Source organism: Vitis riparia, chromosome 14, assembly GCF_004353265.1.
Source record: "Vitis riparia cultivar Riparia Gloire de Montpellier isolate 1030 chromosome 14, EGFV_Vit.rip_1.0, whole genome shotgun sequence".
Taxonomy (NCBI): domain Eukaryota; kingdom Viridiplantae; phylum Streptophyta; class Magnoliopsida; order Vitales; family Vitaceae; genus Vitis; species Vitis riparia.
The window spans coordinates 2,262,617-2,288,831 of record NC_048444.1 but is presented as its reverse complement, the minus strand read 5'-3'; the positions used below and the strand labels follow the sequence as shown (position 1 = coordinate 2,288,831).

The 26,215-nt window shown below is 37.2% G+C and overlaps 3 protein-coding genes and 1 long non-coding RNA gene across 5 annotated transcripts; 3 read left to right on the top strand and 1 right to left on the bottom strand.

The window, feature by feature from the left end:
- The first annotated feature begins 4,659 nt into the window (after window positions 1–4,659).
- LOC117930000 (potassium transporter 8-like) lies at window positions 4,660–11,053 on the top strand. The gene is made up of 8 exons (XM_034850449.1): window positions 4,660–5,398; window positions 5,493–5,979; window positions 6,076–6,129; window positions 7,781–8,041; window positions 8,129–8,181; window positions 8,692–8,815; window positions 8,914–9,168; window positions 9,265–11,053. The coding sequence occupies exons 1-8, from the start codon at window positions 5,360–5,362 to the stop codon at window positions 10,341–10,343; spliced, it is 2,352 nt and encodes a 783-aa protein (XP_034706340.1). The 5' UTR covers window positions 4,660–5,359; the 3' UTR covers window positions 10,344–11,053.
- Window positions 11,054–12,078: 1,025 nt separating this feature from the next.
- Window positions 12,079–15,892, top strand: LOC117930001. Of its 2 annotated transcripts, XM_034850452.1 has the most exons (8): window positions 12,228–12,451; window positions 12,572–12,652; window positions 12,773–12,949; window positions 13,807–13,977; window positions 14,247–14,459; window positions 14,550–14,638; window positions 14,984–15,008; window positions 15,177–15,892. In XM_034850452.1, exons 1-8 carry the CDS (start codon window positions 12,367–12,369, stop codon window positions 15,674–15,676), a joined length of 1,341 nt encoding a protein of 446 aa, XP_034706343.1. In that variant the 5' UTR covers window positions 12,228–12,366; the 3' UTR covers window positions 15,677–15,892. The 2 variants fall into 2 exon arrangements, with proteins under 2 accessions (XP_034706342.1, XP_034706343.1); XM_034850451.1 differs by having other exon boundaries at window positions 12,079–12,451; window positions 14,984–15,892.
- Window positions 15,893–16,294: 402 nt separating this feature from the next.
- On the bottom strand, window positions 16,295–17,296 carry LOC117930002. Its single transcript, XR_004653831.1, has 2 exons — window positions 16,981–17,296; window positions 16,295–16,611 (listed from the first exon to the last, which is right to left on the bottom strand). It is a non-coding gene; the product is annotated as an uncharacterized LOC117930002 (long non-coding RNA).
- A 2,630-nt stretch (window positions 17,297–19,926) lies between these two features.
- LOC117930085 lies at window positions 19,927–21,034 on the top strand. The gene has a single exon (XM_034850534.1). The coding sequence runs from the start codon at window positions 20,011–20,013 to the stop codon at window positions 20,473–20,475; it is 465 nt and encodes a 154-aa protein (XP_034706425.1). The 5' UTR covers window positions 19,927–20,010; the 3' UTR covers window positions 20,476–21,034.
- The last annotated feature ends 5,181 nt before the right edge of the window (window positions 21,035–26,215 follow it).

Here is a 26,215-nt window from a genome sequence, read left to right as displayed (position 1 = left end):
ATTTAGAGTTTGACTTCATTGAGTTGGTTTTATACTATTTATTGAAAGGGTAATTAAAGACTTTTTGAATAGGTAGACGGTCAACTTCAATTATAAAACATCTTTTTTTCTTTTTCTTTTTTGAAGTTACTATTTGTATGGGTGTAGAAGGTACCATTGAGTTTATAAAAAACATGAGGTAACATAGTTAAATATTCTTTTATATATATATATATATATATATATAAAATATTATCAGCATTTGACAAATTTATATATTCTTTATATAATTAGGTTGCATCCCTTATTTGGTATGATTTTTTTATTTTATCTTATTTTCTCATAAAAAAATATAATATATGAATCATTTAACATTTATTTGACTTTTGTGTTTGACGTCTAAAATTAACACATGATAGAGAACGAGAACGACAAATAATGAAAAAAAGATAAAAAGGGAATAATTTCTCTTTCATACATCAATTCAAGGAGGATCTTAGTTCGAATAAAAAAAAAGATCTTAGCACGAGCATACACAATTTTAGGGTGAACAACTTTTATCATGAAAAGAATGAGAAATAATTCAAACGACCAATCAAAAAACTGAAAAAAAAAAAAAAAAAAAAAAAAAGAGTAATTGTTGTTTATAAAACTACATTTAATCAAAAGTTTGACCTTAGAGTTATCAAGAAAAGTTTGGAGATTGAGTAAAAGAATTGTCACCCCTCACATCAATCCATTAATAACGTTATTTACAATATTTGTATGCTTTAGGTTTAGATAAGTCTGAGCTAGCACCTTATGTACCATAGTCAATTCTTTAAGTCTGTGCATTATTGGCATACCATGATAACATGCTCAAATTTGATAAGCTTATAATCAAATATTAGTCTGTTCTTTTTAGTACTTGTTTTAAAAACACTCCCAAATGAATTGTATTAACTTGTTTCCGCTCGTATAGTTTGTTTGTATTAGGTTTGATGAATCCTCGTGATTTTAAATTAAGTAAAACTCATTACATATATAGTGTTAAATTTATTTTATTTTTTTCTAATCGATGTGGGTCATCACATTCACCTCTCATATAAAACATATTTTCATTGTGTTTTACATGTTGTAAGGTCACTTAAACAAATATCCATTACACAATCAAACAAAATCCCACACAAGGTTAAATCGTATTTACGTGTTCAAAAGAAATCCATTACATTTATAGTAAAAAACTTCTTCTTATAAATTAAAAATGTTTCTATCATAATCACTTCATATTAACTCAAATGTCTTTTCAGGAATAATTTATTCAAAAAATTATTCCAACCCTTAAAAAGCAATTTTCTTATAAAATACAGATGTAAATAATTTTTTTAAAATAATTTTTATGAATATAGAGCATCACTTAAAAATGAGTGACACAAGCATCATCCCTAAACAAGTCCAAAATCAGATGTTTGACAACAATTAAAATAGGAAGTAGGCAAAACTTTATTAATATTTCCACATTTGTTTATGAAAGATTACTTACATATAAGTTGAATTAGACCCATTGATCAACATCTTAAAATTAGATTATCATAGACCACATCCAATTATGTATTCAATTAATTAACCAACGCCCCCCAATTGCCACAAATGGCAGCTAATCAACAACCCATCAACCAAAAAATGAAAAAAAAGAAAAATGTTCCCATACAAAAGGATTGTCTAGAAATCAACTGACGCAATACCATCCATTTTCATATCCTTCAATTCTTGATTATAGTTTGTCTCATATCGCTACTGCAATTCATCATCCTAACTAGCCGGCCATCTATTTGTAATGCTTCTATATCAAGGGATTTGTCTCTTCTGTGAGTGAATCTTAGAAGTTGCAAACACGAATTAATTCTTGGGCACCTGCGGCTGCCCACATGCCCCTCATACTTAGATTATTCTAACTCGAATCTGAATCTTGACAAATCTGACCCTCATGACAAATCTGAATCTTTGATCATGTGAAATTAATAGGAAAAGTCTTCTGCAGACCGGATCTCTTGAGGGGTGGTGGGGTGGTGTTCATCAATCATATGGACTTTCAGCCCCCATATTTTTTTATATACATATGATTGGGGTGACTAATTCTGTTTGTTTATGTATAATTCAGCAGCTGGCCCATCTGTGGGAGCAGAATAAACCCGGATTCTATGGGCTCTATCCATCTTCTTCGGGCCACCAACAGTATCAAACTATATTGTATGATTTGTCATGGCTTTCCTATAGCTGGTTTTTTAATTATATTATGGTGATCCCACATAATGAAATGACCAACTTTTTATCTGAATGATATTATTAATTACTAAGCATCTCATTCGATTCTACCTAATCTTGGCTCGTGTATGGGTTCGGGATCTGTTCTAATATTATTTAAGTTTATTTATATAATGTTAGAAACTTTTTTTTTTTCTTTGAGTAACGGGAAGAAGAAATGAAAATCACGGCAAGAGATTTTGACTGGCATCCTCCCTATTACACAGTGGTGGAGGAATATGTAAACAGTATATCCAACTAGAAACCATAGTCCAGAGATATTCTCTCGACCGCAGATTCCAAAAGCTTCAAAACGAAACAAGAAAAGAAAAGTGAAGTTGGGACAAAGGAAAGGACATGAAACCAGTAGTGGAAAGTGGAAGCCCACTCACTCTCAAAAAAGGCAATGTGGCACTGACCGAAGCTTCTTGGGGCTTTCTGGGTGTATATGGATTATTGGACACTTGTTCTACTCCTCTCCACATTTGAATGATGGTGATGTCTCCCCTCATCCTTCACTTTCTCCTAATCTTCTTTCTAATCCCATCACCAATATTTTCTTTATATCTCTCATAAATATCATTTTGGAGGGGACCAATCTCGGTGGTGTTAACTCAAAACCCAACCCTCTATGCTAAATTTTCAAACACTTGATACAATGAAAAAATAGGTCTTCAAAGTTTAAAACTCCAACAAGGTGGTAATGGGTTTGGTGTGTAGGTGATTTTTTTTCAGGTAAAACATCCATAACGTGCGGAGACTTATGGGATTTTTCAAGGGAGTTTCAAGAGGATTTCATGGGTCCCTTGTATGTTCTCGCATATTATAGGACCGAGGATGCCCAAGATCGGGAGAAATGGGGTGATGGGTCCATGTCACCTAGGATTTCTCCATTTATTTTTATTTTTATTTTTTGTGGGTTCTAACATTAAGCATCGTGTTGAAAGATAAGAATTAGCGACCCCCATGTGCCAAGAAAATGTGAATAATTGAAGGCAATTTGGAACATGTTTTAAAATTGAAATATTCCGTGTGCAGCTCATCTTCTGACTGGTTAAGGACATCACGCATTCTGGTGGGCATTGCCTGGGTTTAACTGGAAGTGGTTTAAAGGGTACAGATGACCCCACCATATTGTAGACGGCATTTGAAGGATCATATCGTAACTCTCCTTTTGTTATTGGTCAAATGCCGTCACAATTTTAAAACGTGTCTACGTAATTAAGTACAATCTATTGCAAATAGCATTAGAAACTTTTTCTCCTGAATAAATCATACGTACTCTTTAAACAAGTTTTCGAAATGAAGTCAAAATACTTTACGTGTTTTAAAAAAATGTTTTTTTTGTTGTCCTAATAGAATTGACTCTTGATAGGAGCATTTATCTTAATTAATTAGGAAGACAAATTCTAGATGAACTACACCATGTGTGGTAGAAAATGTGATTACAAATTTACATGTATGGCTTAATTTTCTAATCATACAGTTTCTTGACTGTATTAAACAATGACAGAATTTAGGCCAAAACAAGTGAACAAGAAAAAGGCACAACATTCTTCTGATTTCAAATCAGTTCCCCATGAAGAAAGGTATTAGAATAAGAATCAAACCCTCTCAATTTTCATTTACCTTTAAGCTTTTTATCTGGTACAAGACTCATGGGAACATTTTGAACTTGACAAATGAATACAAACCCATTTCTGAAAATTCAAAGGCAGCCTGAATCTACGGTCCAATTGCTCCAAACCCATTTTTCCCTAGTAAATTCAAAGGCAACAATCAAACACTGTGGGCCAATTCCTCCATGCCCTCTTGCCAACGGTGGGTTTTCTCTGCTTTGAAGTTGATAAATAAGGCATTCAATTATAATAACTAAGAGAAAATGGCCATACAAAAAAGAATACCAAACTTTTGGTGCTAGGTGAGTCAAACTCCATTATCATCTGCAACACGTGTTTTAGAAAAATACTTCTTAGAAAGCAACTGCTTCATTTTCGTTGATAAGTAAGAAAGCCAGTAGGTGATAACTGATGAGCAAGAGCCTTGTTCTTGACCAGAAACTCGTAATAAAACAAGAGACTTTGGCCTTTCCAAAAAGCTTAAAATAGGAGGTGTGGCGGCTGACACTTGTGTGATCAGCAGTCTCCTCGCAGAGATGGTCCTTGAACAGGCTTAAATCCTCCATCACAAATTTTTACAATTTGAAAAGATATTTTCAAGTGGTTAAGATAATAAATGCCTTACACTCTTACTACCAAACAAATGTTCAGTTAGTTGAAATTTTATTTTATTTTTTTAACAAAAATTTTATTTTTTGACTAACCAACAAGCCCTTAAAGCTTATTAATAATTGACAAGAGGTTTCTTGTTTTGATTTCCTTCTATGATTATTCATTTATTATCCTCGCTTATCATTCAGACTTGTTTCTAGCAGGTGGGCTCCGGAGAAGTGGGTCAAAACTGGTTGGAGTTGCTGAGTTGAGTGTCTCACTTGGTGTTTGTTTCAGTAGAAGTTTAATAGGCATATTAGAATATTGATTAAGGGGCATATCAGCAAGAAAAGTAGCTTTCAGTGGTCAGTGTTGGATGTCAAAGAATATCAGTAGGAGTAGTGCTTGCTGGTTTACAGAGCACTTCCCAATCTACATTTTTTTCTCTTCAGACAACCCAATTGTTGGAGTTAACCCCTTCTCTGAAAATTTAAAAAATATTCCTTCTTTTTTTTTTTTTCTTCTTCTCTGAAAGGAATTCAAGGAAACAGTGTCTTTTTCTCTCCCCAGGCACACCCATATTATTCTAATCTACAGCTCCAATTCCAACCACCATCCTCGTTTCAAATACCATTCTCTGTATCCGTTTGTGGTGTTTCGTGTTTGTTCTTCGTGTGTCTCCATTGGTGGTACTTGAATTGCCCTCCCCACTCTCATAAAAACAGTGTCTTATCCTTTCTGAGAATTTATTTAGTTGCTTTTCTCCTTTTTGTTTTTTTTTTTTTAGTTTTTGAAAGTGGGGAGAGTGTGAATTCATCTGGTTCATCTTTGTTTCTCTCGCAACCTGATTGGAATATGGGTTTTTCGTGGTTTTGAGGGAGCTCATCATGGATCTGGAACGAGTAATCCGAAACGGTCGGACCAAGGTGAGAAGGGTGTGTCCGAGTGTGGTGAAGAGGTTCTTTGAAATCTCCGCCGTTGTTTTTTTTGGTTCATATTGTTGTTCTCTTTTTGTTGCAGAGGGAATCATGGAGGACAGTGCTGACCCTGGCTTATCAGAGCTTGGGTGTTGTTTATGGAGATTTAAGCACTTCTCCTCTCTATGTGTACAAAAGCACTTTTGCAGAGGATATTCATCATTCAGAGACAAATGAGGAGATTTATGGGGTGTTGTCTTTCGTATTCTGGACATTAACATTGATACCACTCCTCAAATATGTGTTTATTGTGCTCAGAGCAGATGATAATGGTGAAGGTGGGACTTTTGCTTTGTATTCATTGCTCTGCCGGCATGCCCGGGTGAACTCAATACCCAATTGCCAGCTTGCTGATGAGGAACTGTCCGAATACACAAGGGACGGTTTTGTATTGCTCGATAAAAATTCTGGTTCAAGCCTGAAATCGACATTGGAGAAGTATAGAGTGTTGCAGAGGGTATTGCTTGTTCTGGCTTTGATTGGGACTTGTATGGTTATCGGGGATGGAGTCCTCACACCTTCAATTTCTGGTATTGGATGTTATGTGTTTGTGGTTTTAGGTCTAAAGTTGGAAGGTTGGGATGCTAATATGTGATTATTTTGTTTTGTTGTGATAATTTCTGCAGTTTTTTCGGCAGTGTCGGGTTTGGAGCTTTCAATGTCAAAAGAGCATCACCTATGTAAGTTCTGATTCTATTATTCGCCAATATGTTATTCCACACCAACAATCATTTTAATGTCTGAAGAATAAGAATTCCTTGTGGTGAAGGTGGATGACTGTCAAGTAGATCCTCTAATTGAAAAGGTTACTAATGTATTACCTAGGTGTCAAATGTAGTTGCCCTCTTAGGCTGCTAAACTACTAGTCCTAAACTCCATCTCATCACAAGTAGGTTGGAAAACCAGATGTTTGAGGTTGTTAGGTAATCAAGAAAGCCTAGATCAGGTTCACTAAGGCACAAAACATGTGGGTGCTAAGTGACACGATTATCTTTTATGGCCCGTCTCTTAGGTTTGTTTGAAGTGCCCTTAGAAAACTGTTTGATCATCTTCATCTCATTCATGCTGTGAAACGAGGTGGTTCATAATTAGGTATCGATATCTTGACTTTATCATCAACCATTCAGAACCTGAATTTTATTTAAAACAAGCTTTTTGTACCGATATTGCGGTTAGCGGACAAAGAGAGGTTACCAAATTGTAATAGAAACATGCATTATTGCGGGTCCCTAAAAGTATAACTAAGACAAAACTTTCCTGCTTTAATCAAAGTCAAATCACTATCAAGCCAATAAAATAAAGATGGACTCCATGGTGTGGAAGGCCAAATTGATGACAACCAATATATTTATAATAGATCAAGGATGTAACAGGAGGTCAAGAACAGAACTTTAAGTTCATAAATTATAAGATGAAATAGGTAAAGTTATGCTTTTTTATAAAGTTGGTTCAGTCATAATAAACTGAAGCAAAAAGTAGTTTGGTAGGGAAATGGATGTGAGGCAAAAATGTATATAATACTCTAGTTTTCTCAGCATACTTATCCGAATAGTGGCAGTGATGAAGCATAGGCATTTTTAGAGCAGTCAATTGAGGTAGAACCATGATTGGAGTTCCCTATGGATAAAAACAATCATGACTATGGCATCAGCCACACTTTGACCTGTTATGACCAAATTGTGGTGGTGAATGAACTACTTGAATGAAGCCTGTATCATCATTGTTTGATCAATTGGTGAACACGAATTTGGTGGTCCAGTGATCTCCTTTATGGTTGCTACTGGAAATTTCCGAAGATCTTTCATTATATTTCATTTTCTAAGGCTCCACTAGTCACATTCCTTTTTTCCTTTGTTTCTGTCATATATATGACTTACTTGCTAGTCATGATTTCCATGCTTTATTTTTATTTGGTTAATTTTATTTTATTTTTTACACTTGTGGGGTCTATCTGCAGTCCATGTTTAATTGCCATCCTTTGCTACTAATGGGAAACATATCCTTTGAGAGGCCATTTGATGATATTTTTCAACTATGACTTGGGGTAAACATAGACAGGAAGTTCAGGCTGGCTGTGGGTGTGCTGCTTCATATACTCATAATTTATTCTTGTTAACTTACCCTAGTTTTGAGGAGATGCCATCAACTCAAGACTTGGTTTTCTTTTCCTACCGGTTTAACCTAAATAATTAACATTTTCACCTTTAACAAGTTAAGTTAGAGATGATCATTTGATGAATTCTGTATTAAGTTTGCATAAATCCACTTTTAAAATGGGATAAGTTACCTTTCAAACAGTACTGATTTTCCTTTCTTTTGAAATCTATGCAGATGTACAAGTTCCAGTTGCTTGTATAATACTGGTATTTCTGTTTGCTCTCCAACATTATGGGACTCACAGAGTAGGCTTCCTGTTTGCGCCAATTGTGATAACATGGCTTTTATGCATCAGTGCAATCGGTTTGTACAACATCTTCCACTGGAATCCCTGTGTTTATCAAGCTCTCTCCCCATACTACATGTACAAATTTTTGAAGAAGACCCAAAGGGGAGGTTGGATGTCATTGGGTGGAATTCTCTTATGCATAACAGGTGGAAGAGATGTGCATATTCCGTACACTTGCCATTTAAGCAATCGGCTCATTTTTCTTTCTAATTCAAATTGTTTTGGCATTTCAGGTTCAGAAGCTATGTTTGCAGATCTTGGACACTTTTCCCAGTTGTCAATCCAGGTACATAGGCTTGGTAATTTGGTTCAATGACTAAAGGGGACTTTATGCCTCTGTCAGTTTATACATAGAATAGGATTAATAAGCTAAGTTTGAAGGCCTTCTTTTTTCTTCGAAAAAATACTCCTATATTTTGAAATAAAACCCTGTGTTTCTTTTAAATCAAGGAAAATTCGAGTTGACAATTCACATCCCACAATGCTCATTAGATTCCTGCATTTGCCAATATGATCTGTAACATGGTCACCTCTCAAGTTATCTATCAGTTCAACAATTGATTGTTTTCACTCTAATAGGATCCATGAAATTTTGATTAGATAGATTCATCATGTGATGGTTTCAAACTGCACAATTTTGGATGTTAACTGCATCCGATTTTTAGAAATCAGGTCGGGCACTGATGTCGACCATAATTAGTATTTCTGTGTAAAATGATTTGATTTCTCCACTAGAGAAAAAAAAAAAAGGAAAAATTAAAGCAACTTTTTTAATCTAAAGCTATATTCTCTGCAGATTGCTTTCACGTTTGTGGTTTATCCATCCTTGATCCTCGCATATATGGGACAAGCTGCTTATCTTTCCAAGCATCATACTATTGAAAGCGACTACCATATTGGGTTCTATGTATCTGTGCCTGGTACGGGGTTTTACTTTCTTTATAGAGAACAGCTACTTTTAACATGATATTAAGTTTGAGGTTTTAGCTAATTATTGGTACTGTTTTTCTTGTGTTAGAGAAACTAAGATGGCCTGTTCTGGGAATAGCGATACTTGCTGCAGTAGTAGGAAGTCAAGCCATCATCACAGGGACGTTCTCGATCATCAAACAATGTTCTGCTTTGGGTTGTTTCCCGAGGGTCAAAATAGTTCATACGTCATCTAAAATACATGGCCAGATTTACATTCCAGAAATCAATTGGACGCTAATGTTATTATGTTTGGCCATCACTGTTGGTTTTAGAGACACAAAACGCTTGGGCAATGCATCAGGTAGTATCCACAGTCCAAGTTATTTTTTATTTTTTAAGTTACTTCTTTGCCATTTCTGTGAACTGGTTTACAGTTTCTCCTTTTCTTCTGGAACAGGTTTGGCAGTTATAACTGTGATGCTGGTAACCACCTGCCTAATGTCCCTAGTTATAGTCCTCTGCTGGCACAAAAGTGTCATCCTAGCCATTTGCTTTATATTCTTCTTTGGCTCCATTGAAGCACTCTACTTCTCAGCTTCTCTCATCAAGTTCCTTGAAGGGGCTTGGGTTCCCATTGCCCTCTCGTTCATCTTCCTAATGGTTATGTATGTTTGGCACTATGGCACACTCAAGAAATATGAGTTTGATGTTCAAAGTAAGGTATCTATTAACTGGCTGCTTGGCTTGGGTCCTACTCTAGGAATTGTGCGGGTGAGGGGCATTGGTCTCATACACACTGAGCTTGTATCTGGGATCCCAGCTATTTTCTCCCACTTTGTCACAAACCTCCCAGCTTTCCATCAGGTTTTGGTCTTCCTTTGCATTAAATCTGTTCCAGTGCCTCATGTGAAACCTGAGGAGAGGTTCCTTGTGGGAAGAGTTGGGCCAAAGGAATACCGACTCTATAGGTGCATAGCAAGATATGGTTATCGTGATGTTCACAAGGATGATGTGGAGTTTGAAAAAGATCTTGTTTGTAGTATTGCAGAATTCATCCGGTCGGAAGGGCCTGAATATGATACACCACTTGTCCAAAAAGAAGAATTTGGCACAGGAATTGAAGGCCTGGAAAAGAATGAAAGAATGACTGTTGTTGGAACTTCTTCAACACAATTAGATGGTATAAAACTGCGTGAAGAATCAGACTTGTCTGATACAGTGGGCACTTCAGAGCTGAGGGAAATAAGGTCCCCAGAGAGGCCGAGGAAGAGAGTGAGATTCGTTTTGCCAGATAGTCCACAGATTGATAGAGCCGCACGGGAGGAGCTGCATGAACTGATGGAAGCCAGGGAGGCAGGGATGGCGTTTATAATGGGGCATGCATATGTGAGGGCGAAGAGGGGATCAAGTTTGATAAAGAGAATTGTAATTGATATCGGATATGATTTCTTGAGGAGGAACTCTAGAGGCCCAAATTACGCGCTAAGCATTCCTCATGCATCTACTCTGGAGGTGGGGATGATCTACCATGTTTGATTTTGATTATAGAGTATAGTAGTGTATTCAATGATTTTCTGAGTCATTGTATATGATAGTTTAAAAGCTTTTTTCAAAATGCCATCTTATAAGGGTTCCAAGCAGTTGGTCCAAGATTTGATTTCTTTGGAAAATATTAAGACTAGTGAAAGAAACTCTTGTAACTCCTGCACCGTCATAGTCATGCCCAAGCAGTCTGATCATAGCGATTTACTTATTGAGAACTTCCAATTTTGTTAAAAATATGGCTATTAGGCCTATACAAAAGTTTACCAGAATGAAGAATGCTTTCTCTGAATGCTTAGCCATTGTGAGTAATGAGCAAATGAGTGACTGCAGATGCATGTGATTTAATCGAAGGGTGTCATCCAGTGCCAATGTTCAAGTTCAACCAGTTTTGTGATGTTCCAATTTGGACAAAATTTTCTTAGAGAAGGAATGAGAGGAAGAAACTACTTGCCATATTGCAGCAACCATCACCCAACAGAGACCCCAGTTTTGAGCCTCGGCAACTTTTGAACTTTAACAGCTCAATGTGGGCTAGATTTACTTGGAAGCATTTCTCACCTTTCCTTTCTTTAAGATTGTTTAGAAGTTAATGAAATGGCAGTGTCATATGATTGTGTAGCCATGACAAGGAAAGGGACAAATGTCATGCGGGGCACAGTGCCCAAAAAAAAGTAATTGATTTGAGAAAGATGGTCTCTATATCACCTTGCAGCAAAGAATGGCTACAGAATCTAGTTTCCCTACCATTGGAGGTAAGCTGGAGACAAAATTTGATTTTTCATGAATCTGGCCTTTTTTTTTTTCTCCTTAATTTTTTTCCCAAGTGGGTTTTGGTAGTGATCTGTCAAAATGTTGTTAAAATGAACACAAGAAACACTATTTGATCAAAGTTATTGGCCTAAGAGATCATGAATGCACAGGGTTATGTGATAAAAATAATGCAAAAGCAAGGTGGTAATGATGACAAGATTGGGGGAGCTACTGATCTTCATGATGTATGCTGCAGACCTTAATGCTTTAAAGAAATCAAGAGACCAAATCCGTCAAAGAAAGAGAGAATTACACCAACTTTCACTCCATTTGGCACAAGATATCTGCCAAAGAGCACATGATGGATAAGGAAAGAAACAAAAAGAGGCACTAAAACAGACACCAAGTAAAGCATCAAAGAGAAACAAAAACAGAATTAGAATAAGTAAAAGATTAGAGAGTCATCAAAAGGGATGAGTGAAGCCACTCACCTTTATTCTTGCAAAGAAATTGGCTCTATGCACCACTTCCTACCCATAAACCCACAAGGCCACAATGTGGGAAACTCTGACATGTCCAAAAGTGCAGCTCATTGGGTGATGTACTAGCATATGGGTTTGTTTTGCCTTCAACAATCATACTAAATACTCTTTGGGTACTACTCATTTTTTTACCAATGAGCATTCCTCTAATTCAGAATCCATTGTTGGCCCTATGAAGTATAATTTTGTAATTTTACCTGCAGATAAATGATATTTCATATGGTTAAAAAGGAAGGAACATCAAGCTGAGAGAAAATACAAAGAAAATAAAGAAGGTTTTAGGTTATGGCTACCCTTTAATATATTAATATTTTATTATCATATGATCTGGCTGCGTGAGCATATGTTGTCTCCTTACAAGAACATTCCATAAAGATAAGAAATAAAAAATATGATTTTTTTTTTTTTTTTGGGTCCAAAATGGGAGAAAAACAGAGGATATGATACCCTCTCTACTGAGGCCCTCTCTTTTGACTTTACCTTATTACATTTAATTTCTATCTTTACTGTTGAGCCTTAATCACTGTTGCTTGCTTTGTCTCTATCGTTTTCCTCTCTCCCTCTCTATATATCTCTCAAAAAGGGGTGTGCTGATTAACATGTAAAAAGAAGCCAAACATTGTTGGTGGGGTATTCTTCTTGAGAGTGTTTCTGACGATTCCAAGCTTGAATCTTCATGTTTGAGCACCGATGTTCTTTGGTTTTCTGCTGAAACAACAACAATGACGAATAATTGGGTTGGTTTGTTTCTCATTCTCGTGGTTTTTGGTGGGTTCTCGTCAGTCTCAGCCTCCCCACCTGTTGCAAGTGAGTATAAGCTCCAGAACCCTTATGTTTCTTTTGCATTTACTCACCTCTCTGCTTCAAATGTTTGGTTTTGCTTCAACTTTCAACTCTGCCTTCATTTTCATATTCTCCTTTTTGCAGAAATTGTTAGTGGAATTGTGTCCAATGTGGTCTCTACTCTTGTGAAGTGGCTGTGGTCACTGAAGTCTACCACCAATACAGGTACATATCCTTTACTGATCTCACATATAGCTCTGTACCTCTGCTTCTTGCCGTTATTCATACCTGTAGGCTAGACATTGCTCTCTGCAATTTTGTGGTTGATGGGATTTGATTTTTCAGCAATTTCTAGCCATTCCAAGATGAATTTTGAGGATGGATATACTGTGGAAACAGTGTTTGATGGTAGTAAGCTGGGAATCGAACCATACTCTCTAGAGGTATCCACAAGTGGAGAGCTTCTCGTTTTGGACTCTGAAAACAGTAACATTTACAAGATCTCATCCCCACTCTCTCGATGTAAGCTACTTTTTTCTATAATGGTTAGGAATTGCTCTTAATTAAATGTGTTTAGTTGAGTTCTATTATCTAAGTTCCATCTTCCCATAAAGTTGTTGTCATTACTTGGTTTTAGTAGGCATGCCTTAATACCCAGTTAAAGTTTCATCTCGAGATTTGTTGTTTTGTGTTTTTGGCCTTGTGGAAGGACTTGGCTTCATTCTTTGGGGATACTTATTTTTCTGATTTCTTATTAGTTATTTCTTGAAAGATCTCTCACCCAATCCCAGCTTTTAGTTTTCATTCACTTATGAAAAATGAGGTTTTAATTTGCTTTTGTTTAGCAGAAGACTCCACTTTTGAAAGTACATTAGACCTTTTAGTTTTGTTTCTGGAGAACCAATTCCATCTTTTAGTGATTTGCTATCTTTCACTTTTGTGACGAAGTTTCTTCATTGACACTCTAGACTTGTTCTTCTGTCCTTTTTTCTCTATCAGTCTATGGTCCTTTATCTTTGTTATCTAAATGAAGATTCTCATGCACTTTTCTACAGAGCAAACTCATGATTGTATACTCTAATGTTTGGGAATCTCTTTGAGCTTCTACAAGAAGCCACACCCATTTTAATTTTCTTTTTTTTCAAATTTATGGGTCCATTCAAATTTTTTGGTAAGGCCTTTTTTTATGTAGAACAATTTGGGTAGATTTTCTTTAATCACCACCTGCATTTAATTACCATGGCTTCTGTTTTATATGGTTCAGGCAAAGAATGTTGAGTCAGATTATGTTGTTGTTTATGGTTCTACCTCCTTAGTAGCTTGGTTGTTTTGGTACAGTTCTACCTGTTTTGTATGTTAAAGTTGATGATGAACTGCAGATAGCAGACCCAAACTGGTTGCTGGCTCGCCTGATGGGTACTCTGGGCATGTAGATGGGAAGCTAAGAGAAGCAAGGATGAACCATCCAAAGGGGCTTACAATGGATGAGAGAGGAAATATTTACATTGCAGACACTATGAATATGGCTATCAGGAAGATCAGTGATGCAGGTAAACTTCAGGTGTTTAAGGAATTCCCTCAAATTAATGAACACAACTATCTTCTCAATCGATCATACATGATACTAATTTTTCAATTAAAACATCACCTGTTATTGTTGATTACAAATCTAATAATGTTGACTTCCATAACATAATTTAGCAGTTTACCTATTTTTCACATGCCCTGTCTCTCTATATTAATATGGCACTGTCTATTTGTGCCATAGATGAGCTAAATCATCAGATTGGTATTTAACCCAAGGATTTACTTTATGCAGGAGTTACAACTATAGCAGGAGGAAAGTGGGGGCGAGGAGGGGGCCATGTCGATGGTCCAAGTGAAGATGCAAAGTTCTCAAATGATTTTGACGTGGTTTACATTGGAAGTAGTTGCTCTCTTTTGGTTATAGACAGAGGAAACCAGGCAATTCGGGAGATCCAACTTCATTATGAAGATTGTGCTTACCAGTACAATGGTAGTTTTCATTTAGGTAAACTCAGATTGGCAAACTTTGTCATTGCCATCACTTCTTCATGGTTATGGAGATTTATGAGACGGCTTTCTCTTATTGCTGTTGCAGGGATAGCAGTCCTTGTTGCAGCTGGTTTCTTTGGTTATATGCTGGCATTGCTGCAACGTAGAGTGGCAGCAATGTTTTCTTCCCAATATGTAAGTGATCCAGCATTTTTTACACTTCGTTTTTGGATCTTCATTTAAGGATCAGATTTCTTGAATTATCATGAATGTACTGAATCTTGAAAATCAATCATTAATTGCTCTTTAAATGCTCAAATCATTGGAAATACCTCAAAGTTATGCATGTTAAGTTCCTAATGGTCGGTCCAAATCTGAACTGAGATTTCCCTATCAAGCCTGGTCACAGACTATTCCTGCTAATGGAAATTTGTCAAAGTTCATTTGCCAATTCTTTTCATGATAAGTCCAGTGTAAGTTCAAACTTATTTGACTTGTTTGATATGTTTTATAAACATCTTGCTCGTTCATACTTTCTAGGATTCAAGCACTCCTATGAAGAAAGGTATGCCTCCAGAATCATATCAGAGGCCTCTTAAATCAGTCAGGGCCCCCTTAATCCCAGCTGAAGATGAGTATGAGAAAGCAGATGAGGGGTTCTTCGGTTCACTTGGGAGGCTTTTCCTCAACACAGGTTCAACTCTGGCTGAAATATTTGGGGGATTGTTTTCAGGTTCTAGAAAGAAGCCACCCCACCAGCAAATCCAGCAGCAGTACGGGCAACCGAATGTGCACTCAAATGGCTGGCCCATGCAAGAGAGCTATGTGATTCCAGATGAAGACGAGCCACCATCAATAGAGTCCAGAGCCCCAACACCCAAGAAAACTTATCCATTTATGACTCCAGAAATGGAGAAGGCCCACCATTTCAGGCAAAGTCGGACTTTCTACAGCAATGGTTGGGATGGGAATTATCAGCAACTGCAACAAAAGCAGATACAGCAAAAGCAGCAATACCAGCAGCACCATCAAAAGCATTACTCATCGAATCCCCAGACTTACTATGAGCAGAGCTGTGAGACAAAAAATGAGATTGTTTTTGGAGCAGTTCAGGAGCAGGATGGACGACGTGAAGCTATGGTGATAAAGGCTGTTGACTATGGAGATCCTGTTTATAATCACCATAACATTCGACCCCGTCTCAATTACATGGGTTATTCCCATGCCTACTGATCTTGTGTCCTAGGAATATATATGAAACTGGAAGATGATATTTTTGAAATGAAAGTAGGATTGCACTGTGATTTTCCTTTTTTTTTTCTTTAAGAAGGAATGTTAGTTCTCCCAAGTTTCCTTCAGTGAATGAATGTATGACAAAGCAACACACAAACCATGCAGAATCTGTATCGTCTTTTTGACTTTGAAATCAAGAGAATCAAAGATTGGTCACTTTCCTTCTAATTAAGCTGGAAATGTGGCAGTTCCAGTATAATCATTAGTTTTGTAATTGGAGGATGGAATATAGCCCCGAGAATTTGGAAGAACTAGTCTTGACAATTCAAACTTATTAAACTTTGGATTATAATTCATCGATTCCCAGAAAATTCATGAGGCTTCTTCTGCAGAAGCTAGTCTGGCAGGTTGATCTCATCCACCTTACCAATGAACCACCCAGCTCACATACCTTATCAACTCATCTTTTACCTCTGAAAAGTTCATATCAGGGAAAGAACTTGGGTAGCTGAGGACCATTGCATAATGCATACTGAAGTTAAATCGGCTGTTGTGAGTGGCACAATCACCAAGGCAGGCAACCGGCTCCCCCACAATTAATCAAGATCACATGTATTCTGATGGGGACCAGATAAAACTGTAGCACTAGGAGGTTTCTGAATCAGTCCATTGAGAATCAAACAAGCATGACAATGAAAAGAATTGACTGAGTCATACCTGTTATTTTTTTCGTTCAATTCTAATAACTGAATTCCTAATTTTACACAGAAAGATACAATTGTACCTCTGTATTTATGGGAGCAGCAGCATGACTTTTATCTTACATTGAAAGAAAATTATTGAGCTCACTCCAGAAACTCAAGGGCCCCATTGATCCAACACATGGCATATAGCATCCCAACATGTGGGGATTCCTCTTTGAATTCCTAAAGCATCTGCAGAAACATGTTTTTCTTATTGAAAGAACCTCATAACAGGGGCCGGAAAAATAGAAAATAAGCTTCATATTCTCACATCCAAATGGGAGAAAATTCATACAAATAACTCCATCTACCATTGAGAATCATTCTATAAATTTCAGAAAGACTGAAAGAACCAACTGTGTTTGAAAAGAATTAAAGTATCAATAGACACAACATCTGCAATAAATTATGATCTTCATTTATGAACTACCCTGTAGTTGATGTGAATAACAGAACAATGATGAACAAAAGAATGGTTTACATTCATTGGTTTCTATACTTTTTTTTACAAGTAACTATAGTTTCCTCTGACTTTTGACATGAACTAAATGGATCTCATACCGAGAGCAAAGCTGGAGTCCCATTAATTGTGTGCACCATTAACAAAAGAGTGGCCCTCCCCAGGACTGGGGCCAGAGTTCTTGATCCCCCAGAGGCCAAGCACTTCAACATACCGGTTGGCCCTCTCCATTAGGCCAGGAACTGACTTCATCATGGCGCTGTGGTCATATATGGGGCGGGCTTGTATGTAGGAAGAGAGCAGGATGAAGGTGATGAAGAAGAGAACTGAGAGGAGGGTCTTGGCCATGAATGAATGAAGAAAATGAGGAAGATGATTGGATTGTATAGAGATGGCTATGAGGTTTGTGTATATTTATGGGAAAGAAAAGGTCGTAGCCGTGTTTGACTACAAATGAAGGAGAAATGCTCCATTCAAACTAGTACTGTGGTTTCTAAGTTAGGAAGCTGGGGAGGAAACTCACGGTAGTTGAAGAATGGGTGTTTGGAGACTCGGAATTTGAGTGTTCAACAAGTCTTTTGAATTCTTAAATGGCATTTTCCATTGAATTTCTCTGCTTTCTGTGTCCCAAATCTTGGCATGTTGGCTAAAATACTAAATGCAACCTTCTTAAAAAAAATACATACAAAAATTATTAATTTTTATGGAGGATTGAATTTTAATATTTAATTTATTTAGATTTTATATGTAAGTGGATATTTGATAAATCAATTTAATAACTTAAATTGGCTTAATAACTTAATTTAAGACATTAAGTAAATTAAATATATTTTATAAAATAATTTAATGTATGATTTAAAATAAAAAATAATTTTAAATAATAAGTAAAAATAATTAATTTATTCTTAAGTTTGTATTTTTATTTTATTTTTTTATTTTCATTTACCCTAATTACCTCAATGATTTCTTTTATTACTTTACCATCTTGATTGTTACTCAATCTCCTTTGCCATAATTATAATTTATAAAGATAAATATATCAATTTGATTTAAAATAATTTTTAAGTTAATTTTATCAAACAATCTTAATATTTATAATAATAATTAAGTTAATAATTTAAAAAGAATTTAACTTAAAATTAATTTAAATTATTAAGCGTATTAAGTTTTGTCAAACAGCACAGTTATTTCATCTTTTGTATGCTTAATTACTCGAAGCATTTCCTTATGTGTTAAGTAAGATTAAATAATAATAATATTAGGTATGGTAGATGAAATTGGGTATTTGTTTTTTAAAATATTAATTAATTATATAAATTGTTGGAAAAAAAAAAAAGAAAAAAAGAAAACATGTGCCAGTAGACCTTTGAATACATGGGGGCCACGTTTCTTGCGTGTATGTGTGAGTGACTGATCAGTCAAGTCGGACCGTTGATCTGCTGACTCATCTCTTAGATAAAGATCGACAAAAAAAAAAAAAAGTCAAATTCGCCTAACAAAATTTCAAAGAAAATATTTTAAGAATTAAAATTTTCAACAAAAGGAAATCAAGCTTGACTTGAACAGCATATTTAATTTCTTTTCATATTTGGAAAAGAAAAAAAAATTGGCATTCAAAATTGGACGTGGGAAGAGGAAAGTGAAAAGAATAAAATAAAACAAATATACTAGAATAATATTAAAAAGTTGTTATTTAGCATATATTATTTTTTAAAATATTTTTTTTATTTCTTTATAAATATTAAAGAAATAAGACAGCTAGAATCAGTCAGCCTTGGAGTTCAAAGAGGTGCACATGTTCCACTTTGGATTTGTACGAATAAACACATATTTTTAATTTTAGGGTAGTTGGGAACTTGGAAGAGAGATTTATTTTAACATTTATTATGATTTATTTTATTTTATTTTACATTTTTATACACATTTATACTTGGAAAATGTTGAAGCATGATTGATGGTGTGATTTGAAAATAGTTTTTTATTTTTAAAAATAAAAGATTATTTTTTAATTTTTTTAATATTATTTGGTTGTTGTCTTTGATAAATAATATATAAAAATAAAGTGAAATAGAGAACGATTTTTAGAAAATAAATAAATTGTTTTTATCGGTTTTTTAAAAACAAATTTTAGAAAGCATGACTAGAGGAGCCTTCAATTTTTTTTTTTAAATAGAATTTAAAAAATTGTCTTATTTTATTCTACTATTTACTTCTTTGGATTCTAAAACTTTTTCAAATTGAAATAACCGAACAACCCTTTTTTTCCTTGATAAGAAAATATATATCTATATTTTTATATCAACAATCAAATCACATAGAACATGAATGAAAATAAGTAAAAGGGTTTCTTTCATTCATTTTCTTGAGAATCAAACATGAAAATTCTAATCAAATAATTAACCTTTGAAGAATTATTTTTGGGCTTAAAATAATGTATTTGTCCAAATCTTTAGTCTATTTAAAAGGAAGAATTAGTTTAATAAAATGCTTGTATGCCAAAACAAGTGTTGGATTCGCTAGTGTCTTAGATCTTATAATGCCTAAACTTTGGCACCATTTGATTGGAACCAATCAGGGTGCAAAACATGGCTCTATAAGGGAGTATTCAGTCATTTCATTGATAACCACCATGACGTGGCACTATTACAACCAATCATCAAAAAAGTTGCACGGAACCTGATGCGCAGTGGATCCCATCCACTGCGCGCCTTCCCACTTCTCGACCGTTAAAAACCGTTTAAATAACCGCAGAGAAGGCAGAGACACGGATCTACCGGCAACGACAGGTGGACAACCGCTACTAAAACAGTAGTTTCGTCTAAGAGCAAGTATCCACTGTAAACAGCCTCAGAAGCTCATAGCTTCAAATCCAATCGAGGCTTTCCACGTCAATGTGACTGTATTTTTTATGACGTGGCTTCCACCTATTGGTACAGCTGCGTTCCCATTCTTGGATTAGCTGTTACCGCTTAAATTGTATCCCCGTCATGAACACCTGGCAACTGGCAATTTCAGGTAACGGTAATAATAACAGTTTTCGTATTAAGAGAGGCAGGCGGGGGAGAGGACAGCGAATTGGGGGTTTCTGGAGATCGTCTTCTCTCTTCGAAACCCTGATTTCGAAGAAGGAGATGGCTTCAGGAAACACTGAAACCGAATCCGAAATGGCGGATATGGCATTCGCAAAGCGAGGTTGTTGTTTCTGGATGCCGTGTTTAGGCTCCGAGCGGTCTGCCAGGGATGGATCAGTGTGGTGGGAGCGGGTAGGAGGCCCGGCCGAGAAGGAAAATGGGTGGTGGAGAAGAGGCTTGAACGCGCTGAAACAGATCAGGGAGTGGACGGAGATCCACGCTGGTCCAAGATGGAAGACCTTCATCCGGCAGTTCGGGAAAAGCCGCGGCGGTGGCGGAGGCCGGCCCGGGAAATTCAATTACGATCCATTGAGTTACGCCATGAACTTCGACGAAGGACCGAGACAGTACGGTCATTTGGATGAGGACCACGGCTACCCTGATTTCTCCTACCGGTACGCATCATTGCCGCCGTCGGTAAAGTCGTCGATGGATCTCGGCAACGATGGGCCGTCATTCACGTGAGTGGCACACGATGACAGAGACGAAAGAACCGCAAGCGGTAGACACTTGGCGCGAACTTCGGCGTGGACCCGGAGCATCGTCAAGTGTAGCAGTTGGTTGACTTTTTGGACGGTATTGATTGCCTGGCCAATCAGCGTCGTATTTTTTTCCAGTATTTTATAAAAAATTATTTAATAATTCCATTTCCCATTGTCAAAACTCAAAAGAGTCAGATAAAAAAATAAAAATAAAAAAGGAGAAAAATAGAAGGTTTTGATCGTCTATGAGGATGTCCAGGGTCTAAATGGTGGGGGAGCAAAAGGATTTCTTTTCAATAAGATAGTGCAAATAAGTTCTTCAGACTGCACGCCAACAAATTCAGACCTTTTCCAAAAGTCGATGGCACTTCAACCACTGCCTCACGTAATTGCAGAGCTGAATCACTAACCCACTCCAGTGGATACTTTATTTGTTTATTTATATGTTGAGTCTGAAAACAAATAAATAATTGCTGATGGATTCTTCTATAAAATGGGTTCACTTCCAAAAGTGAGATCAATGAACCTAGTAGTTTGTATAAGTCTAATCTTATTATTTTGTAATTGCTTTGCTTTGATGGTACTTTTTTTTTAAGCAAAAGCAAATGGCATGCTACCCAATTTAGATTTGGCTGATGTTGAGTGGTGTTTTGAGGCGTGGGGATGGAAATGGTGTAGAAACTGAGGATGACTGTCGACCCACTTCTTCTTAGTGATGAAATCCAAAAGGGGTTTAGCACTGAAGGGGTTCAATTGTCGACCCACTGTCTTTTGTGTCATTATTTCTCCTTTTTTCTTCCCATTTGGCACCTCTCATTTCTTTCCCTCATCCCATCATGCCCCCTTTTTCCTCCTCGTGGCCTATCTCATCCTCACCCACACCCCCAATTTTCTCTGTCCTTATCCTTGTTTTCTTGCTGCGTTTGAGTTCTCACGGCTTCTTGATTGACTTCTGTGGTGTTGGTTGCTGTTAGTAACCACATGAGCCACGCTCTTCCCATCACCACTCAATTGCTGTGACCTGTCTTTGCGGCAAAGCATCATCCCTTTGTCCATGGAAGTAAAAGAAGTGCAGAGGGGGAACCTAAAAGGGATGGACAAAATGGGGTTTGAAGCAGAAAAGAGTGCAAGTAATCCTCTTGTTTCAGTGCTGATATGTCCACGGGCAAATGATCGCTGAAACTCACACTGGATGTGTTATTCATGGGTCTTTTTGCCACAAGATTTGCTAATTCTGAATATGAATCAGGCCATGAATGTGCATAAACATGTACTAGATGTATGATGATCTCTTTAGCCCTTTCTCTCCTCTACATGCTGTGCCCCACACACCCTGTTCTTCTTGGGCTAAACTGCACTTTAAAGGAAGCTTGAGCCCACCATTCCCCACCATTTATCGGGAGTGGAAGCGGGGCCTCTTACCATTTATTATACTGTGATTTGACCCACGCGCTTCTACGTTGATGGACATACAAGAGACAAATGTACCTGAGTTGTCTTTTTGAGATACTTCACATTAATCGAAGTAGTTGGTAGCCAGACTGTAGAGCCCACTTCATGGCAGTAGTTTGATGCAAATCCAAATCTGTAACTGGTTGGCAACCGCGTGGGGTTCATTTCTGTATTGGAGTCTACAGAGCCCATATCATTTAGTGGATGGATCACTCATCCTCCAAAGTAAAAAATAAGCGTCTATAAAGCAGTAAAGCCATGGAGGAAAGCAGGAAAACAAACATGGGAAATACAGTAAGAGGGAAAGATCTCAGATGCCGAGGGTGGAATTCTTTTTGGGTATCCAATGAGGAGGTGGAATCCCACTTGATTATACAGCCAAAGATGATGACTGGTGAAGATCAGAGAGAGAGAGAGAGAGCAAGAGGTTTTGAAGGCATGAGAGACCCCACGCCATGGCCATCACTGCTACACCCATGTTATGAATCAAAGGTCTCATCGCCAAAACTAAAGATTCTGTTCACAGTGCTTTTCATGGATCCCACCACCACTGCCCAAGCCCAAAAGATCGTGCTCGCATTTATCCCAAAAGGTTTATGAAAAAACAAAGAAAAAAAAATTGAACTAAAGACTCAAAAGACAACAAAGCCAAAAGAAATCGGCCCCTCTGATCTGGATCGTGTTCAGACAAACCCTGAAAAAAGGGTAAAAGAGAGAGGGAAAGAACATCTCATGCATTTGAATGTTGGACCAATAAATGGAAATGAATTGTCACAAAATGTTCGCCCATGGATGGGGCCATGGCATACTTGAACTTTTGGAGTTGTCCGGAGGAATAAGAGCTGAGTTTAAAGTTTAAACATAGTCGAAGCTCCAAATTAACAGTCGATGCTCCAATTTTTCAAGGTTTAAATGCAAATGCAATGATTAGACAACAACATAGGCGGGAAGGGGAGACGACGCTGCTTAGGAAAAAAAAATGTTCATAAGTGCTTGTCTGCCAACTAAACCCTGCTTTAAAATAGTCTTATGGCACAATAGTTGGAATCGCGGAAAGAAAAACTTTTTCTTTTTGGTATTTGATACTTTATTGCAGAAGAACAAGAAAAGACTAAAGATTGCATCCTATAATTGACAGATACTCTACCATCGGTCTCCACAAGATCGATCGCCCTTGAATAGAAAACATGTTCAATGGCAACATTTCCAATACCAGCGCCCCTAGGATAATGTAATCCCTCTTAAGATCTTTCCCACCAAGACATGGTTCAACAATTGTTGGGGGAGGGGTACAATTGACAGGATGTGCAAAATGTAAACAATATACACTCATATGAACATCTTCTTCTACAAGATAGGAGTAAAAGGCATTTCTAATTCATCACTTCGGGAAAAAGAGATCAAAAGATGAGTTTGGGTTTTCGAGTTTCAATCAAGGATACAAGTACAATGGTAAAATTACCGTGAGAGATCAATCATATTCTTGAATTAGCATCCCAAAAATTGTAGGAAGAAAAGGCAAACAGTAAGACTAAAACAAGCTTTGATCAATGGATCAACAATGAATCATGGAAGCAGAACAGAAAATACCTTTCACATCTCTTGTTTTCTCCCCATCCATGGCAGGTCCACATTAAGAGAAGGCATACCGGTCTGGGTATTGTCTGAGGAGCTTGGAAATTTACCCTTCTTCGACCAAAGCCAGATTTTGGAAACAGAATAGCTGTCACCTTTAGTCACAAAACTATTCCTTGTCCCTTCTGTTTCCTCATTAATTGAAGGATTTGCATTATTTTCTATCCCTTTCACAATCTTCCCATCTGGATGTTGTTGTTCATGGTTCAGAGCCACCCGCAAAATTGAATCACCAACAACATATTGAAATGAACCCATGGAGTAGCATCTTCTTGCATCTAAATTACTGCTGCTGGTCTCTCCTCCTGCTGTTTCCCCTGACCCATCAGCCACCTTTCTGAATTTACCAAGTCTCACAGGAAAAACCCCCTTTTCTCCAACAACTTCTTCAATTTCTACTGTCTTTGGACCAGAGGCGAACCCATTTTCTCCATGACCAGGAAAACCATCTTCTTCCCTCAAATCATCGAAATCAAAAATTGGGTTTTCCATTGAGAAGCCAGGAGCAAAGAGGGTCCCTCTACAGAGAGGGCATGTTGAATTTGATAGGAGCCAAGTATCTATACAATTGATATGGAATGCATGGCTGCACACAGGAAGCAATCTCAGCTTGTCCTTCTCAGAAAATTCACAAAGACAAACAGCACAGTCAAATGGTTCTTTCAGACCCACTATCTCTTTGTACAAGAACACTGGGAGGGCGTCTATAAAGGCTTGATCCAGACCAGAGTCGTGAAGATGAAAGAGTTGCTGCAGCTGCCTTTGAAGAGCATCAGATTCAGAAATTTCAGGGTATCTATTAGATTGTGAGGATGTGGAAGAAGAAGGATGCCTTATGAGAAATCTAACAAGCAAGTGGAGAAGGCCAGAGATGAAGAACAGAACAGCTACAATCACTATAATGAAAAGAACAGCTGGACTTATTCTAGTACCAGAGGATGATGAAGATGAAGGTGCTGTTGATCCTTTGTGAAAAGCAGCAGTATATGGAGATGAAGATGATGGAGTCAGAGGAGGTGGGTAGGTCAGATATCCATCTTTCTGCTTGATTTGATGCTGAATCCAAGACATCTTCAAATGGGTATGCCCAAAAAACCATCTATGCTCTCTTTCTGACATTGAACAGACCATCTGGGAACACTCAAAAACCATGCCTTTTCCCTCATAGATCAACCCAACTCATCTTCTCATCACTAGAGCTAGCACAAACGGTTTCTTCTTCCCCTAAATATAGAAGCACAAAACCCCACTCCCTGAACTTTTTCCCTCAGATTTGACAGAAAACAAGGGTGGTTCAGTAGGTTGTATGGTGCAACAAGTACCATTTTTTTATGCTTCCAGCTGAAACCCAACTCACTGATTGTTCAATAACAAGAGAATATGACATGACAAGTGTTAAGGTGAGAACCACCTACCTTGATTCTGAAGAGTCCACCATTAATATAGACTTAAAAGCTCTTGCAAATGGATGCTCTTTGCAGCATGAAAAACCCTAAGCCACAGGCTTTTTTGAGGTGATTTTCACTCTTATATCTCAAACGTGAATAGGAAAGTGAAATGTGGCTACTCACTTTCTCTCTCTAGACCACCCTTCTTTCTCTCTCTCTCTCTCTCTCTACTCTCTCTCTACTCTGGTAGAAACCTTGGAACCCAGAAGGCTGGCAGTGACAGCAGTTTCCTAAAGGAAGCCAAAAAGAACTGAAGTGGGCCCACGCGCCAATCAAAGCGAGTGGGTAAAATAGTCAACCACAAGCGACAAGGTACTGCTTCCAATGTGGGCTCTTCAAAAGTGGGCCTGGGCTTTCCCACTTGTGGGCTTGGTGAGTAACGATCCCATGCAATAGGGTGCAGCACCAAGACCCTGATGCCTCATGTTCACACCTTAATCAAGGGTTGAAATACTCATCACTTTGTTAAACATTAGGTCCATGGCACCCTTATCAAGCCCATCACATATGGATCATCTTTAATCAAACAATCACACGGTCTCGATCGATCGCCGCTCATGCATCAAACCTTAACTAGTCCATACAAGAAATGCATACAAACATCTCCCAAATCCATTTCATTTATCTTTCCTTGAATTGTATCTTGCATTCACTTTCAAGTATTTATTACATTCAAATTGATGGTATAGCTTACATTTCTTGAGTGATTTGGATTAAGATATTACTTGTAGTTGTGGGTGTCTTTCAAGATTGGAACATGTGAATGCCTCTTTATCTTGTGGCCAAAGGCAATTAGGTGAAGTTTTTTGGATGACAATCACATGTTAGTTGAATTGTTAGAGAGAAAAAAGAAAAAGTATAATGGAGATGGAAGTGACATAGGCATTAGGTAATGTGGAGTAATCCAATGCTTATCCACCATTTAAAGGAGGAGGGGGTTGTATCTCATTTTGATCATCATTGCCATTTGATCATGATTTTCCATTATTTTGGTAGGTTTGGTGGCACAACTCGATGAAAAAAATGGCTTTGGCTTTAGCATGTGTAAAATAAAAAAGAAATCAATTTTTCTTTAGTTTTTTTACTTTTTAGTTTTAATGTCAGAGACCTCTGACAACCCAGTTGACCCTGTGTCTCTCTTGGAGCCAAATGAGTGACCAACCTTCTGGACTCTTGAATGACTTGATT